The sequence below is a fragment of the Leucopleurus acutus genome (genome assembly GCF_964270905.1).
Source record: "Leucopleurus acutus genome assembly, chromosome: 3".
NCBI lineage: Eukaryota > Metazoa > Chordata > Mammalia > Artiodactyla > Delphinidae > Leucopleurus > Leucopleurus acutus.
The window spans coordinates 140,273,156-140,293,045 of record NC_139145.1 but is presented as its reverse complement, the minus strand read 5'-3'; the positions used below and the strand labels follow the sequence as shown (position 1 = coordinate 140,293,045).

General features: G+C 37.5%; 1 protein-coding gene across 1 annotated transcript; it reads right to left on the bottom strand.

The window, feature by feature from the left end:
* Window positions 1-1,980: 1,980 nt before the first annotated feature.
* TMEM267 (transmembrane protein 267) lies at window positions 1,981-18,574 on the bottom strand (the record flags this gene model as incomplete). Its single annotated transcript, XM_082835839.1, has 2 exons — window positions 18,253-18,574; window positions 1,981-2,316 (listed from the first exon to the last, which is right to left on the bottom strand). The coding sequence occupies exons 1-2, from the start codon at window positions 18,562-18,564 to the stop codon at window positions 1,981-1,983; spliced, it is 648 nt and encodes a 215-aa protein (XP_082691965.1). The 5' UTR covers window positions 18,565-18,574.
* Window positions 18,575-19,890: the final 1,316 nt, after the last annotated feature.

Sequence of the window (19,890 nt, the reverse complement as noted above, 5' to 3'; positions counted from 1 at the left end):
GCCAGAATAGCCCCCATTCCTCTCCCCTTCAGTTGGGAAAAATGGGAAACACAAAGTAATTGTTCCACCAGCCAAAAGAGAAAGGAGCCAAGAAGCATGTGTCTGATTGGGAGAAAGAGGGTGGCTGCCTGGGAGAAGAGAGGTCTAAGTTAAAGAAAGGGGGTGAGGATAAATGGGAGTTTTAACCCATACACAACTGAGGTTCTTAGCCCACCACTAAAAGAAAGTAGGCTTGGGATGAGTAGAAAATAGTTCAGTGGTGGAAGTTCTCCTGAGTAGCCAGCATAATGAACATGGCTCAAGAAAACAGTAGATCGGGAGGTCAGATCAGTGAAACAGCCAAGAGAGAACACTAAGTGAAAGGAGGACGTCTGGAGAATGGAGAAAACACACCCGTGCAAAGAAGATACAATCCAACTTTCAACATAAGTTGTATTGAAGCAAACTCTTTCTCTAAGAAAAGGGACAAAATGGCGGCATAGGAATTTGCTTACTATATCTCTAGAGGTTACAACTACAGCTTTCAGAGACCACTTAGAGGACAAGGAACATTTCTGATGAGGTAGGAACAAAGATAAAGATAAACCCACACTAAAAATGTGCAGTTACTGTTTAAGCAAGGACTCATGGTCAAAGTGAGTTCCCATTCTAATAAAGTTAGGACAACCCCCAAAATGTCAATGAGACATTCTTAAATAAGGCCTTATATTTTTATGATATTCATTTGTTTAATACGGAGAAATTAAAAAAGGGAGAGTTCTGTGATTTAGTCAGAAAGAGTTACACAACATATATGCTTTATTTCCCGGGATTTCTAAAATCATATGCTTTTTAAAAATCTCTACCTTAATCAAATTTACCCCCACTATATAATGTTTACTATTAAACCAACTAAATTGACAATAATTGCTCTCAAAAGACAATAATACATTGTAAGAGCTAATAAATTATAAAATATAACAGATTGCAACCAATTGCTTAACAACAAAAAGTAAAGAGGCTGACCCTTTATAACAATTTACAGAACTCTGTTTAACTTAATGAGAAAAATCTGCTTTGGATAAGGCACTGTTTCATCACTTCTCAGAGATTAAGGCACACAGTCACCAGCATTACAAACACAAATGTGTAAGAAAATCTGAAGACAGCAGCTGGTACAAATGCTACCAAAAAACAGGTGCCTTTGGGGCACTGATTGTTATGTCAAAGTATATTAAACTGTGCAAATGTAAAACTTACAGCAACTCAATTTTCCTTCTCTAATAAAGGTTAATCATTTTTAACAGAAGATAACCTGAAAGAACAAAGGAAAAAGCCAATTTCCTAAAACTACTTTTTTGAAAAAAAATTGTTTTGTCTCTTAGTATCAGGCAAATTTTTAAAAAATGATTTAACTGGTATAATATTTTAGAATAGTATGTAAACAAATTGATAGCAACTAAAACAATTTTAATGGCACATTCAGGAGTTTACATTTGAAATGACATTATTGGTTAGGTCCTTTTTTGTGGATTTTATGGTTATGAGTCAAGTATCAATATTTTGTTAATGTTAATTTTAAACAAATATTTTGTTAAATTTAGTTATGTTTTTCAAGACAGTTAAAACTCCAACACATGAGATTTGAGGGCAAAGATAATGAAAAAATACTACTTTGGTAGAATGTTACTACAGTCAACATATTATAATAATTATTTCCTAAAGTTATTTCTGAAACAATAACCTAGGTCTAATGTTACTGTCTTTTAAGAATATTATAACATAAGTGCACAAAAGCAGTTTCTGCCAGTAATCACAACTCACTAAAGCACTTGGCAAATTAAACTTCAGTCAGGATCAAAATATATGAAATAAAGAAATGTTAGCATTCATTATACATCTTATAATTAACATAAGTACCTAACATGTTTTTAAAATTCACTGTAATGTTGGCTGTCATTATCTCAACCATTGGTTCTTTAAGACTGCCATATGGTTATCTCAGACATCAATATAATTTCCATGTTTTGAAGACATCACTTGGCTCGTCCCTGTGAAATACATAACAAATGAACAGATGTGAGGTAAAGATGATGTGATTATTACATAAAGCCAAAATGGCAGAGGAGAAGTTTCTCCAAATGGGCATATCCACAAGCCATGGCGAATTGCATCTCGAACATGGTGTGAGGTCCAGGATATAAATAACATCCAGGGAAGACAGCACCATGAATCTTTGAGCTTGAAAAGGTGCATCGTAAACTTCAGGGTCAGAACCACAGCGGGTATCACAGTAGAACAGTGAAGGAAAGGTCTTCGTGGAAGAGTAATAGCAGCCTGCACAGGGAAAGCGGTAGCTAGTATCATTTCCTTCTTGGCAAACAAAATTTTATAGCTGCTTCCTAATATTGTAACCATCTGTTTTCCTGCAGGCTATTGGAAATGCAAAGGAAACATTTTCTATGCCACCTCCTCCAAAAACACTTTGCACTAAAAATGAAATCACGATCGCAGGAACATGTGATTAATTTTTAAAAGCTTCCTATTATTTACTTAGAAAAGTCACAATACAAACAGTTTATATCCTAAATATATGGTTAGTGTAAACTTGGACTTTTAAAGAATTGTCTGGGACCTCTAAGAGTATTGAAAAAGTCTCACAACTGAATAAAATATTCTTCAATTAAACTTTTTAAAATTGAAGTATAGTTGATATATAATGTTATATTAGTTTCAGGTGTACAACATATATTTTTATTGATTATACTCCATTTAACGTTATTATAAAATACTGGTTATATTCCCTGTGCTGTAAATTACATTCTTGCATCTTAATTATTTTATACCTAATAGTCTGTACCTCTTAATCTCCTTCCCCTATCTTGTCCCTCCCCCCACCCCATTCTTCAATTAATAAATGCATAAAAGGTGAGTATTTTTGTTGTAACCTTTTATATTAGCCTTGAATACTTTCAGAATTTATTTATAACAACATTTAGAGGCAGTATATTATTTTAAACAAGTATTTGAAAGTTGAGTTAAATAAACCAATAGCATTTCTAAACCATTGTAAAAATGTAATCAATATCTAAACAAATGAAAATTTCAGGCTTAACACCTGAATGATCCATGAGTAAGGTTTCATTCTCACACATTCTAAAGGCTAATTTCCAACTAGATAATTTCTAATAAAAATAAAGCTGAAGATAGAGAAGATTGCCTGATTTAGAATCTCCCCACACATCTTCAAAAACACTACAGAACAACGACAAATAAAACTATACCAAGCCTCACTTAGCATAGCCAGAAGTCAGAGAATGCCCAAACTTCAATTACTCTAAAGTATTAAACACCAAGTCAGTGAGCACTCTCTCACACTCCCCACTCAAGCCAAAAAAAACTGCACTGAAGAAAGATAAGGGGAAATCTAAGATTGATCTAAAGTTACCACTAGAAAGAGAAAGTTCAACCCAAGTGTGGGGTCCTCGTACATAAGAGCACTAACTACACAGAAAGGACTTAAAAGTGGGCATGATTCAAGGCTCTGAAAAGCATTAGTTTTCCAGGAGAAGATGGTACAAAGGAAGGGAGAGGTAGCCTTTGGAGACTCGGGTGGTAAAGAGAAAAAAGAAGTAGTAAAGGGAAAAAAGAAGTAGTAAAGGCAAAAGTCAGGTTCCTATTTTTTAAAAAATAGAGGACACAACCTTCCCACCACATTAAAAAAAAAATCATCCATTAAAGAGACTGTACCTTGCAACACTGTCAAATCAGACCAACCTTAAACTGGGTATCTTGTAAAGCCACTCCTTAAACCAGTATTCTTTAATCCCCACCTACCCGCTGAACATCAAAGAGTTTATTTATTCTACAATCCTAATTACCTCTCCCTACTCCTCCACATTTTTAGTTGTTTTATTTTTACTTTGTCAGAACACATAACATTTCTGTATTATGCCATTTTAGCCTCCACCTTTGTTTTTAAGTTTTATACCCACAATATATCATGCTCCTCAATAGCAGCGTGGGATGGGGGGCAGGATGGGCTACAGTAATCAGTACTTGGAGGAGAGCAATAGCCTCATGTTGAGATGATTAGCAGTTGTGCTCTGGATGTGTGGAGGGATACTGACTATTCACAATTTCATTTGTGAAGTCTATTTATATTAATAGTTGCTAACGAAGAAACAAGAAGTTTCTGTTGCTTGCCTAATTTCTAAAATATTCATGCAAATTTTTCATTCATAGATAAATAATAAAACAAAGACATATCATAAAATTATACAAGTAAAAATAGATACCTTAAAAATAGAAGTAGCTACCCACCACCAGTCCCTCCCATCAGGAAGCTTGCACAAGCCTCTTAGATAGCATCATCCATCAGAGGGCAGACAGCAGAAGCAAGGAGAACTACAATTCTGCAGCCTGTGGAAGGAAAGCCACATTCACAGAAAGATAGACAAAATGAAAAGGGAGAGGACTATGTACCAGATGAAGGAACAAGATGAAACTGCAGAAAAACAACTAAATGATGTGGAGATAGGCAACCTCCCAGAAAAAGAATTCAGAATAATGACACTGAAGATGATCCAGGACCTCGGAAAAACAATGGAGGCAAAGATTGAGAGGATGCAAGAACTGTTTAACAAAGACCTAGAATAATTAAAGAATAAACACCTAGAAGAATTAAAAACAAACAGAGATGAACAATACAATAACTGAAGTGAAAGATATACTAGAAGGAATCAATAGCAGCATAACTGAGGGAGAAGAACGGATAAGTGACCTGGAAGACAGAATGGTAGAATTCACTGCCGTGGAACAGAATAAAGAAAATAAGAATGAAAAGAAATGAAGACAGCCTAAGAGAACTCTGGGACAACATTAAATGCAACAATATTCACATTATAGGGGTCCCAGAAGGAGACGAGAGAGAGAAAGGACCCAAGAAAATATTTGAAGAGATTATTGTCGAAAACTTCACTAACATGGGAAAGGAAATAGCCACCCAAGTCCAGGAAGCACAGAGAGTCCCAGGCAATATAAACCCAAGGAGAAACATGCCGAGACACACAGTAATCAAACTGACAAAAATTAAAGAAAAATTATTAAAAGCAACAAGGGAAAAATGACAAAAAACATACAAGGGAACTCCCATAAGGTTAACAGCTGATTTCTCAGCAGAAACTCTACAAGCCAGAAGGGAGTGGCACAATATATTTAAAGTGATAAAAGGGAAGAACCTACAACCAAGATTACTCTAACTGGCAAGGATCTCATTCAGATTTGACAGAGAAATCAAAATCTTTACAGACAAGCAAGAGCTAAGAGAATTCAGCACCACCAAACCAGCTCTACAACAAATGCTAAAGGAACTTCTCTAAGTGGGAAACACAAGATAAGAAAAGGACCTACAAAAACAAACCCATGACAATTAAGAAAATGGTAAAAGGAACATACATATCGATAATTACCTTAAACATAAATGGATTAAATGCTCCAACCAAAAGACACAGGCTCACTGAATGGATACAAAAACAAGACCCATATATATGCTGTCTAAAAGAGGCCCACTTCAGACCTAGGGACACATACAAACTGAAAGTGAGGGGATGGAAAAAGATATTCCATGCAAATAGAAATCAAAAGAAAGCTGGAGTAGCAATACTCATATCAGACAAAATAGACTTTAAAATAAAGGATGTTACAAGAGACAAGGAAGGACACTACATATGATCAAGGGATCAATTCAAGAAGAAGATATAACAATTATAAATATGTATGCACCCAACATAGGAGCACCTCAACACATAAGGCAACTACTAACAGCTATAAAGGAGGAAATCGACAGTAACACAATAATAGTGGGGGACTTCAACATCTAACTTACATCAATGGACAGATCATCCAGACAGAAAATTAATAAGGAAACACAAGCTTTAAATGACACAATAGACCAGATACATTTAATTGATATTTATAGGACATTCCATTCAAAAACAGCAGATTACACTTTCTTCTCAAGTGCACACGGAACATTCTCCAGGATTGATCACATCTTGGGTCACAAATCAAGCCTCAGTATATTTAAGAAAATTGAAATCATATCAAGCATCTTTCTGACCACAATGCTATGAGATTAGAAATCAATTACAGGGGAAAAAACGTAAAAAACACAAACATATGGAGGCTAAACAATACGTTACTAAATAACCAAGAGATCACTGAAGAAATCAAAGAGGAAATCAAAAAATACCTAGAGACAAATGACAATGAAAACACGATGATCCAAAACCTATGAGGTGCAGCAAAAGCAGTTCTAAGAGGTAAGTATATAGCAATACAAGCCTACCTCAAGAAACAAGAAAAATCTCAGCTAAACAATCTAACCTTACACCTAAAGGAACTAGAGAAAGAAGAACAAACAAAACCCAAAGTTAGTAGAAGGAAAGAAATCATAAAGATCAGAGCAGAAATAAATGAAATAGGGCTTACCTGGTGGCGCAGTGGTCAAGAATCCGCCTGCCAAGGCAGGGTACACGGGTTCAAGCCCTGGCCCACGAAGATCCCACATGCCATGGAGCAACTAAGCCCAGGTGCCACAACGATGGAGCCTGAGCTCTAGAGCCCACAAGCCACAAGTACTGAGCCCACATGCCAGAACTACTGAAGCCTGTGTGCCTAGAGCCTGTGCTCTGCAACAAGAGAAGCCACAACAATGAGAAGCCCGCAGACTGCAATGAAGAGTAGCTCCCGTTCACCACAACTAGAGAAAGCCTGCACAGCAACAAAGACCCAACACAACCATAAACAAATAAATAAATAAATAAATAAATAAATAAATAAATAAAAGAAATGAAATAGAAACAAAGAAAACAATACCAAAGATAAATAAAACTAAAAGCTGGTTCTTTGAGAAGATAAACAAAATTGATAAACCTTTACCCAGACTCATCAAGAAAAAGAGGGAGAGGACTCAAATCAATAAAATTAGAAACGAAAGAGGAGAAGTTACAACAGACACTGCAGAAATACAAAGCAGCATAAGAGACTACTACAAGCAACTCTATGCCAATAAAATGGACAACCTGGAAGAAATGGACAAATCCTTAGAAAGGTAAAACCTTCTAAGACTGAACCAGGAAAAAACAGAAAATATGAACAGATCAATCACAAGTAATGAAATTGAAACCGTGATTAAAAACCTTCCAACAAACAAGAGTCCAGGACCAGATGGCTTCACAGGTGAATTCTATCAAACATTTAGAGAAGAGCTAACACCCATCCTTCTCAAACCTTCCAAAAACTTGCAGAGAAAGGAACACTCCAAAACTCATTCTATGAGGCCACCATCACCCTGATATCAAAACCAGAAAAAGATACTACAAAAAAAGAAAATTACAGGGCTTCCCTGGTGGCGCAGTGGTTGAGAGTCCGCCTGTCGATGCAGGGGATACGGGTTCATGCCCTGGTCCGGGAAGATCCCACGTGCCGCAGAGCGGCTAGGCACATGAGCCATGACTGCTGACCCTGCACGTCCAGAACCTGTGCTCCGCAACAGGAGAGGCCACAACAGTGAGAGGCCCGCGTACCACCAAAAAAAAAAAAAAAGAAAAAAAAGAAAAAGAAAATTACAGACCAATATCACTGATGAATATAGATGCAAAAATACTCAACAGAATACTAGCAAACAGAATCCAACAACACATTAAAAGGATCATACACTATGATCAAGTAGGGTTTATCCCAGGAATGCAAGGATTCTTCAATTACGCAAATCAATCAATGTGATACACCATATTAACAAACTGAAGGATAAAAACCATATGATCATATCAATAGATGCAGAAAAAGCTTTTGATAAAATTCAACACCGATTTATGATAAAAAACCCTCCAGAAAGTGGGCATAGAGGGAACCTACCTCAACATAATAAAGGCCATATATGACAAACGCACAGCAAACATCATTCTCAATGGCAAAAAACTGAAAGCATTTCCTCTAAGATCAGGAACAAGACAAGGATGTCCACTCTTGCCACTATTATTCAACATAGTTTTGGAAGTCCTAGCCATGGCAATCAGCAAAGAAAAAGAAATAAAAGGAATACAACTTGCAAAAGAAGAAGTAAAACTGTCACTGTTTGCAGATGACATGATACTATACATAGAGAATCCTAAAGATGTCACCAGAAAACTACTAGAGCTAATCAATGAATCTGGTAAAGTTGCAGGCTACAAAATTAATGCACAGAAATCTCTTGCATTCCTGTACACTAACAACGAAGGATCAGAAGGAGAAATTAAGGAAACAATCCCATTCACCATTGTAACAAGAAGAATAAAATACCTAGGAATAAACCTACCTAAGGAGGTAAAACACCTGTACTCAGAAAACTATAAGACACTGATGAAAGAAATCAAAGATGACACAAACAGATGGAGAGACATACCATGTTCTTGGATTGGAAGAATCAATATTGTGAAAATGACTATACTACCCAAAGCAATGTACAGATCCAATGCAATCCCTATCAAGTTACCAATGGCATATTTTACAGATCTAGAACAAAAAATCTTAAAATTTGTTTGGAGACACAACAGACCCCAAATAGCCAAAGCAGTCTTGAGGAAAGAAAAACAGAGCTGGAGGAATCAGACTCCCTGACTTCAGACTATATTACAAAGCTACAGTAATTGAGACTGTATGGCACTGGCACAAAAACAGAAATATAGATCAGTGGAACAGGATAGAAAGCCCAGAGATAAACCCATGCACCTATGGTCAACTAATCTATTACAAAGGAGGCAAGGATATACAATGGAGAAAAGACAGTCTCTTCAATAAGTGGTGCTGGGAAAACTGGACAGCTACATGTAAAAAAATGAAATTAGGACACTCCCTAACACCACCCACAAAAATAAACTCAAAATGGATTAGAGACCTAAATGTAAGACTGGACACTATGAAACTCTTTGAGGAAAACATAGGGAGAACACTCTTTGACATAAATCACAGCAGGATCTTTTTTTATCCACCTCCTAGAGTAATGGAAATAAAAACAAATGGGACCTAATGAAACTTAAAAGCTTTTGCAAAGCAAAGGAAACTACAAACAAGGGAAAAAAGACAACCCTCAGATAGGAGAAAATATTTGCAATGAATAAACGGACAAAGGATTACTCTCCAAAATATATAAACAGCTCATGCAGCTCAATATTTTAAAAAAAAACGAATCAAAAGATGGGGAGAAGACCTTAATAGACATTTCTCCAAAGAAGACACACAGATGGCCAAGAAGCACATGAAAAGCTGCTCAACAGCACTAATTATTAGAGAAATGCAAATCAAAACTACAATGAGGTATCACTTCACACCAATCAGAATGACCATCATCAGAAAATCTACAAAAAATAAATGCTGGAGAGGGTGTGGAGAAAAGGGAACCCTCTTGCACTGTTGGTGGGAATGTAAATTGATACAGTCACTACGGAGAACAGTATGGAGGTTCCTTTAAAAACTAAAAATAGAACTACCATATGACCCAGAAATCCCACTACTGGGCATATACCCTGAGAAAACCATAATTCAAAAAGAGACAGTACCACAATGTTCATTGCAGCACTATTTACAATCGCCAGGACATGGAAGCAACCTAAGTGTCCATCAACAGATGAATGGATAAAGAAGATGTGGCGTATATATACAATGGAATATTACTCAACCATAAAAAGAAATGAAATTCAGTTATTTGTAGTGGGGTGGATGGACCTAGATTCTGTCATACAGAGTGAGGTAAGTCAGAAAGAGAAAAACAAATACCGTATGCTAACACATATATTTTGAATCTAAAAAAAAAAGTTCTGAAGAACCCTGGGGCAGGACAGGAATAAAGATGCAGACATAGAGAATGGACTTGAGGACACGGGGACAGGGAATAGTAAGCTGGGACGAAGTGAGAGAGTGGCATTGACATATATACACTACGAAATGTAAAATATGCCCAGGAGTGGGATTGCAGGATCATGTGGTAGCTCTATTTTTAGCTTTTAATGGGACCTTCATACTGTTCTCCATAGTGGCTACACAATTTACATTCTTACCAACAGTGTATGAGCGTTCCCTTTTCTCCACATCATCACCAACATTTGTTATTCATAATCTTTTTCATGATATTCATTCTAACAGGTGTGAGGTGATATCTCACTGTGGTTTTGATTTGCATTTCCCTGATGGTTAGCAATGTTGAGCATCTTTTCATGTGCCTGTTGGCCATCTGCATTTCCTCTTTGGAAAAGTGTCTATTCAGTTCTTCTGCTCATTTTTTGATTGGGTTGTTTGTTTTTTTGATATTGAGCTATATGAGCTATTGGTACATTTTGGAAATTAATCCCTTGTCAGTTGCATCGTTTGCAAATATTTTCTCTTATTCCACAGGTTGTTTTTTCATTTTGTTTACAATTTCCTTTGCTGTATGAAAGTTTTTAAGTTTAATTACGTCCAATTTGTTTATCTTTGCTTTTATTTCCACTACTCTAGGAGACAGATCCAAAAAAATACTGGTGTGATTTAATGGCAAAGAGTGTTCTGCCTATGTTTTCCTCTATGAGTTTTATAGTATTTGGTCTTATATTTAGGTCTTTAATCCATTTTGGGTTTATTTTTGTATATGGTTTTAGAAAATGTTCTAATTTCATTCTTTCACATGTAGCTGTCAAGTTTTCCCAGTACCACTTACTGAAAAGACTGCCTTTTCTCCATTGTGTATTCTTGCCTCCTTTGTGGTAGATTAATTGAGCATAAGTGCATGGGTTTATTTCTGGGCTTGCTATCCTGTTCCATTGATCTATGTGTTTGTTTTTGTGTTAGTACCATACTGTTTTGATTACTGGAGTTTGCAGTATAGGCCGAAGTCATGGAGCCTGATGCCTCCAGCTCTGTTCTTCTTTCTCAAGACTCTTGGCTAATCGGGGTCTTTTGTGTTTCCAGACAAAATTTAAAATTATTTGTTCTAGTTATGTGAAAAATGCCATTGGTATTTTATAGGAATTGCATTGAATCTGTAGATTGCCTTGGATAGTATGGTCATTTTAACAATATTGATTTTGTAATCCAAGAACATGGCATATCTTTCCATCTGTTTATGTCATCTTCAATTTATTTCATCAGGGTCTCATAATTTTCTGAGTACAGGTCTTTTGCCTCTTTAGTTAGGTTTATTCCTAGGTATTTTATTCTTTTTGATGTGATGGTAAATGGAATTGTTTCTTTTTTTCTGTTTTTTATATTTCATTATTAGTGTATAGAAATGCAACATATTTCTGTATATTAATTTTGTATCCTGCAACTTTACTGAATTCATTGACGAGGTTTAGTAGTTTTCTGGTGGCATGTTTAGGAATTTCTATGTATAGTATGTCATCTGCAAACACTGACAGCTTTACTTCTTTCCAATTTGGATTCCTTTTATTTCCTTTTCTTCTCTGATTGCTGTGGTTAGGATTTCCAAAACTATGTTGAATAAAAGTAGCAAGAGTGGACATCCTTGTCTTGTTCCTGATCTTAAAGGAAATGCTTTCAGCTTTTCAGCATTGACTATGATGTTAGATGTGGGTTTGTCATATATGGCTTTTATTATGTTGAAGTATGTTCCCTCTATGCCCACTTTCTGGAGAATTTTTTAATAATATATATAGAATTTTATCAAAAGCTTATTCTGCATCTATTGAGATGATCATATGGTTTTTATTTTTCAGTTTGTTAATGTGGTGTATCACACTGATTGATTTGTGGATACTGATAAATCATTGCATCCCTAGGATAAATCCACTTGATCATGGTGTATGGTCCTTTTAATGTATTGTTGGAGTCAGTTTGCTAGTATTTTGTTGACGATTTTTGCATCTATGTTCATCAGTGATACTGGCCTGTAATTTTTTTTTTTTTTGTGGTATCTGTGTCTGGTTTTGGTATCAGGGTGATGGTGGCCTCATAGAATGAGTTTGGAAGTATTCTTTCCTCTGCAATTTTTTGGAACAGTTTCAGAAGGATAGGTGTTAACTTTTCTCTATTTGTTTGGTAGAATTAACCTGTGAAGCCAACTAATCCTGGACTTTTGTTTGTTGGGAGTTTTTTTTTTAATTTATTAATTAATTTATTTAGGCTGCGCCGGGTCATAGTCGCGGCACACGGGATCTTCGCTGCAGCATGCGGGATCTTTAGTTGCGGCATGTGGGATCTTTTAGTTGTGGCATGCAGGCTCGGGCTTCTTAGTTGTGGCATGTGGCCTTCTTAGTTGCAGCATGCGGACTCTTAGTTGCGGCATGCAGACTTAGTTGCAGCATGCGAACTTTTAGTTGTGGCATGCATGCGGGATCTAGTTCCCCTACTAGGGATCGAACCCGGGTCCCCTGCATTGGGAGCGTGGAGACTTACCCACTGGACCACAGGGAAGTCCCTTGTTGGGAGTTTTAAAATTACTGATTAAATTTCAGTACTGGTAATTGGTCTGTTCATATTTTCTGTTTCTTCCTGGTTCAGTCTTGGGAGACTGTACCTATCCAAGAATTTGTCCATCTCTTAGAGGTTGTCCATTTTATTTGCATATAGTTCCTCATAGTAGTCTCTTATGATCCTTTGTATTTCTGTTGTGTCGGTTGTAACTTCTCATTTTTCATTTCTAATTTTATTGATTTGGGCCCTCTCTCTTTTTTTCTTGATGAGTCTGGCTAAAGGTTTATCAATTTTGTTTACATTTTCAAAGAACCAGCTTTTAGTTTCATTGATCGTTTCTATTGTTTTCTTCATGTCTATTTCATTGATTTCTGCTCTGATCTTTATGATTTCTTTCCTTCTACTAACTTTGGGTTTTGTTTTTCCTTCTTTCTCTAGTTCCTTTAGGTGTAAAGTTAGGTTATTTATGAGATTTTTCTTGTTTCTGAAGGTAAGCTTATATTGCTATAAACATCCCTCTTAGAACTGCTTTTACTGCATCCCATTAGTTTTGGCTCATCATGTTTTTGTTATCATTTGTTTCTAGGTATTGTTTGATTTCCTCTATTTCTTCAGTGATTCATTTGTTGTTTAGTAGCATACTGTTTAGCCTCCACATGTTGTTTCTTGCAGTTTTTTTTCCTTGTAGTTGATTTCTAGTCTCACAGTGTTTTGGTTGGAAAAGATGCTTGATATGATTTCAGTTTCCTTAAATTTACCAAGGCTTGTTTTGTGGCCTAGCATGTGATCTGTCCTGGAGAATGTTCCAACTTGAAAAGAATGTGTATTCTGCTGCTTTCAGATGGAATGCTCTCATATATCAATTAAGTTCATTTGGTCTAACGTGTTATTTAAGGCTTGTGTTTCCTTATTGATTTCTGTCTGAACGATTTGTCCATTGATGTAAGTGGGGTGTTAAAGTCCCCTACTATTATTGTGTTATTGTTGATTTCTCCTTTTGTAGCTGTTAATATTTGCCTTATATACTGAGGTGCTTCTAAGTTGGGTGCATATATTTATAATTGTTATATCTTCTTCTTGGATTCATCCCTTGATCATTGTGTAGTGTCCTTCTTCGTCTCTGGTGACACTCTTTATTTTAATGTCTATTTTGTTTGATATAAGTATTGCTATTCTGGTTTTCTTTTGATTTCTATTTGCATGGAATACCCTTTTCTATACTCTTGCTTTCAGTCTGTATGTGTCTCTGGATCTGAAGTGAGCCACTTGTAGGCAGAATATATATGGGTCTTATTTTCGTATCCATTCAGCCACTCTATGTCTTTTGTTTGGAGCATTTAGTCCATTTACATTTCAGGTAATTATCTATATGTATGTTCTTATTCTCATTTTGTTAATTGTTTTGGATTTGTTTTTGTATGTGTTTTCCCCCCTTTCTTCTTTCGTTCTCTTGTGATTTGATGACTATCTTTGGTGTTATGTCTGGATTCCTTTTTCTTTTTGTGTGTATATCTATTAGAGATTTTTGGTTTGCAATTACCATGAGGTTTTTGTAAGAGTCTCTCCCTCTCTCTCTCTCTCTCTCTCTCTCTCTCTCTATATATATATATATATATATATATGAATGATTGTTTTAAGTTGTTGATCTCTTAATTTCAAATGCATTTTAGATACCCTGCATTTGTACTCTCCTGCCCTCACAATTACTGCTTTTGATGTCATATTTTACATCTAATTGTTCTGTGTATCTCTTAACTGCTTATTATGGATACAGATGATTTTTACTACTTTTGTCTTTTAACCTCCCTACTAGCTTTGTGTTTGGATGATTTCCTACCTTTACTGTAGGTTTGCCTTTACCATGAGTTTTTCCTTTCATAATTTTCTTGTTGCTAGTTGCAGACTTTCCTTTTTGGCCTAGAGAATTTCCTTTAACATTTGTTGTAAAGCTGGGTTGGGTGTGCTGAATTCTTTTAGCTTTTGCTTGTCTATAAAGCTTTTGCTTTCTCCCTGAAATCTGAACAAGAGCCTTGCTGGGTGGAGTGTTCTTGGTTGTAGGTTTTCCCCTTTCATCACTTTAAATATATCCTGCCACTCCCTTCTGGCCTGCAGAGTTTTCTGCTGAAAAATCAGCTGATAGCCTTACGGGAGTTCCCATGTATGTTATTTGTTGCTTTTCCCTTGCTACTTTTAATATTCTCTCTTTATCTTTAATTTTTGTCATTTTGATTACAGTGTGTCTTGGTGTCTTCCTCTTTGGGTTTATCCTGCATGGGACTCTGCAATTCCTGGACTTGGGTAACTATTTCTTTTTCCACGTTAGGGAAGTTTTCAGCTGTTATCTCTTCAATATTTTCTCAGGCCCTTTGTCTCTCTCTTCCCCTTCCAGGACCACTACAATGTGAATATTAGTGCATTTGATGTTGTCCCAGAGGTCTCTTAAACTGTCCTTATTTCTTTTCATTCTTTTTTTCTGTTCAGCAGCAGTGATGTCCAGTATTCTGTCTTTCAGCTCACTGATCCATTCTTCTGTATCATTTAGTCTACTATTGATCCCTTCTAGTGCATTTTTCATTTCAGTTATTGTATTCTTCATTTCTGTTTGGTTTTTCTTTATATTTTCTAACACTTTGTTAAAAACTTCTAACTTTTCACTCTGTGCATCCATTCTCCTCCTGAGTTCTTTGATCACCTTTACAATCATTACTCTGAACTTTCTCAGGTAGATAGCCTACTCCACTTCACTTAGTTCTTCTGGGTTTTTATCTTGTTCCTTTGTCTGAAACATATTCCTCTGCTGCTTCATTCTGTCATAGGTTGCTATTTGCATTTTTGTGTATGTGGTAGGTTAGTTACATTTCTCAACTTTGGAGAAGTAGCCTTTTGTAGGAGACATCCTATGCATCCCAGCAGTGCACTCCCCTCTCATCACCCAAGCTATATGGTCTAGGGGTCCCCCTAAGAGGGCTGTGTGGGTCCTTCTTTTGTGTTGGGCTGACTATGTGGGTGGCCTGGTAGGCTTGGCTGGCTCTTAGTCCAGTTGGTTGCCAGGCCCTGTCTTGTGTGGATGCTGCTGGCTGCTGTTTAGCAGGGCCTGGTCATGAGGCAGCTGGCTGCAGAACTCTATGGGGCCCTGCGACTAGTGTTGGCTTACTGCTGAGCGGAGTCAGGGTCCTGAAGACACTGGGGCTACTGCCTACCCACTGGCAGGTGAAGCTAGATCCTGGGGTTAGTGCTGGACTACTGGCAGGCAGAGCTCGTTCCTGGTCTGACTGCAGGGCCCAGGGATCCCAAAGCATGTTTCGTATCACTGGTTGGTGGGGGGGGGGGGGTGGGGGGCAGTTCCTGACACATTTGGGTATAGTGTGTGGAGTGTCCCAAAGATTGCATTGGCATGCTAGTGGGCAGGGGCAGGGCCCAGCTTGTCTCAGGGTCAGGTCTGGCTTGTTGTTGGCAGGCTTGGTCTGCAGCCTGAAGGACTGTATTTTTCTGCTACTTGCGTGTGCCCCCTGGTGGGTGAGGCTAGTCTAGAGACTAGTATAGGCTTCCTGGTGGGAAGGGCTGGTGCCTGCCCACTGATGGCTAGAAGTGGGTCTTGGCTGTCTGGTGGGAAGGGCCATGTCTAGCGGTACGTCTGGGTCAGAAATCTTTAGGCAGACTTTCTGCTAATGGGTGGGGCTATTCCCCACCCAGTTAGTTGTTTGGCCTGAGGCATCATTGGCGCCTACAGGCTGTTGGGTGGGGCCAGGTTTTGGCACTAATGAGCTAAGATGGCAGCCCCCAGCAGCAGTATTTACACATTTGAATATTTCCCAATATCTCTGCCACCAATGTCTATGTCTCCAGGTTGAGCCATAGCTGCCCCGTCTCTCTCCAGGAGACTCTCCAAGACCAGCAAGTAGGTTTGGCCCAGGCTCCTATCAAATTAACGTTTTTGCTCTGGGTCCCAGTGCACATGAGATTTTGTGTGCACCCTTTAAGCGTGAAGTCTCTTTCCCCCAGTCTTGTGAGGCTCCTGCAATTAAACCCTGCTGGCATCAAAGCCAAATGCTCTGGGGGCTTGTCTTCCTGGTGCCAGACCTCCAGGCTAGGAAGCCTGCCATGGGGTTCAGAACTCTTACTCCTGTGGGAGAACCTCTGCAGTATAACTGTTCTCCAGTTTGTCGTTCACCCACCCAGGGGGTATGGGATTTGATTGTATCACGAGTCTGCCCCTCCTGCCCATCTCGTTGTGGTTCCTTCTGTATGTCTTTAGCTGTAGAGGATCTTTTCTGGTAAGTTCCAGTCTTTTTCGTTGATGGTTGTTCTGCAGATAGTTGTGATTTTGGTGTGCTCGTGAGAGGAGGTGAGCTCAGGATCTTTCTACTCCACCATCTTGGCAGTTCTCCTAAAGCACACTTTTTACCAACTATTTGCCAGGGTGTGTCACTTAACATACTCATTTAATCCTCACAACAACCCTATGAGGGAAGTAACGTTACAATCCACATTTTAGAGATGACAAAATTGAGACTTAAGGAAGAAAAGTGCTCTGCTGAGACCATATACTAGGATTTAAACTCTGGTCTTCTGATTCCAATCTTAAACAGCAATGTTATGCTGCCTCTACTTATAGCAAAAAAAAAAAAAAAAGTTAAAATTTGTCTTTAATCAGGAATTACTGATTCCTTACTGATTAAATTTCTAAATAAGTGAGACAACCTCTGAGAAGTACCTGGTGCGGGACTTGACACATACTGGGAAGAACAAAAGATCATTTCTTATTCCTTCAACACATGTTTACTGAACACCTACTAGGTAAGCCAGACAGTGTTCTAGCCAGTGGTGAACAAAGCTAAGTCCTTGCTCTACAAGTTTGTATTTCTTTCCTGATGTGTTTATAGATTATAACTACACAAACAGTAGGTAAATCTGTTGACACTTAGAAAATATTATCTGAACTGCCATTTTAGGCTTAAATACTAATAGGTCACTGTATAAGCTATACTAATAGGTCACTGTGTAAGCTATATCCCTAAAGCCTCAATGAAATTCCTCAATTTCTCCACCAGGGACTGTGTCCTGATCAGCCTGCTGAAATGCACACCTTGGCCTCAAGAGGGACTTGAGGAATGAATGAATCCATTATAGTCATTCCCCAGGCCTAGGAATCATTTTAAAGCTATTCAGCTGTTATGGAGCACATAGGCACGCTTCATATTAACTGTAAAACATGAAGAATAGGGGAAAATTTTAAGTGTTGTCCTAAAGAAAGAACCTTGATACAAAAAGGACTAGGATGGCCTTGAGAATGACCCCCATTACTTTAAAGCAGTTAGCTAATCTTTCCTTCAAGACTTGGGTAACGGATAAACAACAATATCCTATTTATAGCACAGGGAACTCTATTCAATATCCTATGATAAACCATAATGGAAAAAAATATTAGAAAAAAAGAATGTGTATATACATGTAACTGAACCACTTTGCTGTACAGCAGAAATTAACACAACATTGTAAATTAACTATACTTCAATTAAAAAAAAAAAAAGACTTGACTAAACATATCCTCTGTAAAGCCAGAATGGAACTCCTTCGGTACAATTAGTGAGCCCTTGCTCTGGGTGCCTCCACGGCACTTTGTGATGCCATATAATGTGGTCAGCAACATGTCTGTGCCCTCAGGGAAGTACTCGGTGCTCAAAAAAGTTGGAAGAATGGGCTTTCCTGTTTTAAAATAAGGCTAATCTTCTCTAGCTCTAAGTAGAATGATGCTGTGAAGATAAATAAAATGATGTTAAAAAAAATGGAAGACCAGAAAAATTAAACATATAGGTTTCTTACCTTTAAAGATAGGGATCCAGCTAGAAAAAAGTGGTCTATATCAATAACAGAGGCTAAAAATCCAGCTAAGACGATTTCTCCAATGTCAGTCTTCTTCTTGATTCCAATGACTATTGCCCATGACCACATGCCAATCACGCAATGTACTGAATTATCTGAGAGTGCACGAAGCCAGTCATTTCGTTGAATTATGGAAAACTGAAGAAGTCTGTCAGCTACTAGGCAGAAAATGCCCAGACCAAGGCTGGAAATAAGAGATTCAGTGCTACAAGACTGGAGTAAAGCATGGGTCTTCTCAGTCTCAGATGCCATCACAAATGGTATGTCATGCTAAAAGCCATCAGGAAACAAACAGCTTATTCTTGTTTACATTCCCAGTCATCCTAAAATAGAAAGCAGAGAAAATGAAGATTATGGGCTGCCATTATAATATATAACCAAAACAATATCGAGAATAATTTTACAAGTATAAAACCAAGTTGTAAAAACTGGTATTTCTTTTTTTCTTTAACTGTTATCAGTAATTTCATTTTATTTTTCCCAGCTTTATTGAGATATAACTGGTACATAGCACTGTGTAAGTTTATCTTACACAACATGATGATTTGATATACATATGTATTGTGAAATGATTACCACAATAAGGTTAACACATTCATGACTTTACATTGTTACCTTTGTGTGAGTGTGATGAGAACACTTACGATATACTCTTAGCAACTTTCATATTAAAAGAAATGGTATTTCTTACATTTATATATAGTATGCCATGTGGCCCAAAGAGAACAGATTAGCTTTGTAGGAACAACAGTTTAGATCGTAGCATGTATCAAGGGAAATTTAAGAAAGCCCACTGACTAATCTACTACTTTGAGGTCATCAAATAGTTCTTTCTTTCAGCAATGTGTACTACACAGCAGTGGGGATCCATTGCGTCTGTGTACCCAGCAACTGCTTTCCATACTTTTTCTGATAACAGCATCCACTTCCCTTGGGAAAACTGCTCATCAAAATACCCAAACTCTGGAGCTGACCAATTAGAATTCCCTGTATCCCTTATTAATAGTAGTGATTAACAAGCAATTACTAATTAGTAATAATTTTATAGTAGTGATTAGTAGTGATTACTCTGCTTATGAAGGTGACCCCAGCTGGGCCAATCAGACTCCCTTTCAGAATTTTCCCTAGTGGAGCTGATGGGGAAAGTTCTTTTTCTTCTTACAGACCATGGACTCCACTACATGAGACAGCCTAGGAAAAAAGAATCATAAGGACATCAAGTCCTCAGGTCCAATCTCTAAGGTTCTCGGAGCTGCCCTGGTTCCTGCAGCTCACCTTTCACCTTCCATGAGCTACCTCAGGATTTTCCCAATAAGCCCCCTTTTCCTTTCTGTTACCTCTAACCAAAGAACCTTAACTGACATAAAAAGGCAATCATAATTCTGAGTGCTTGCCTGGCATAGAATATTGAAATCACTTATCTAGTTAAAGTTATCAATGTTGTGTGATACCTGAAGTTTTTGTATTGTTTTGTTTTCGTTCTGAGATTTAAAGAATAACTAAATGATTTATTGAGAATGATTCAACCTCCATTCTGTAATAAAAACTATGCATAGCTCATTGTATATATTCTAAAAT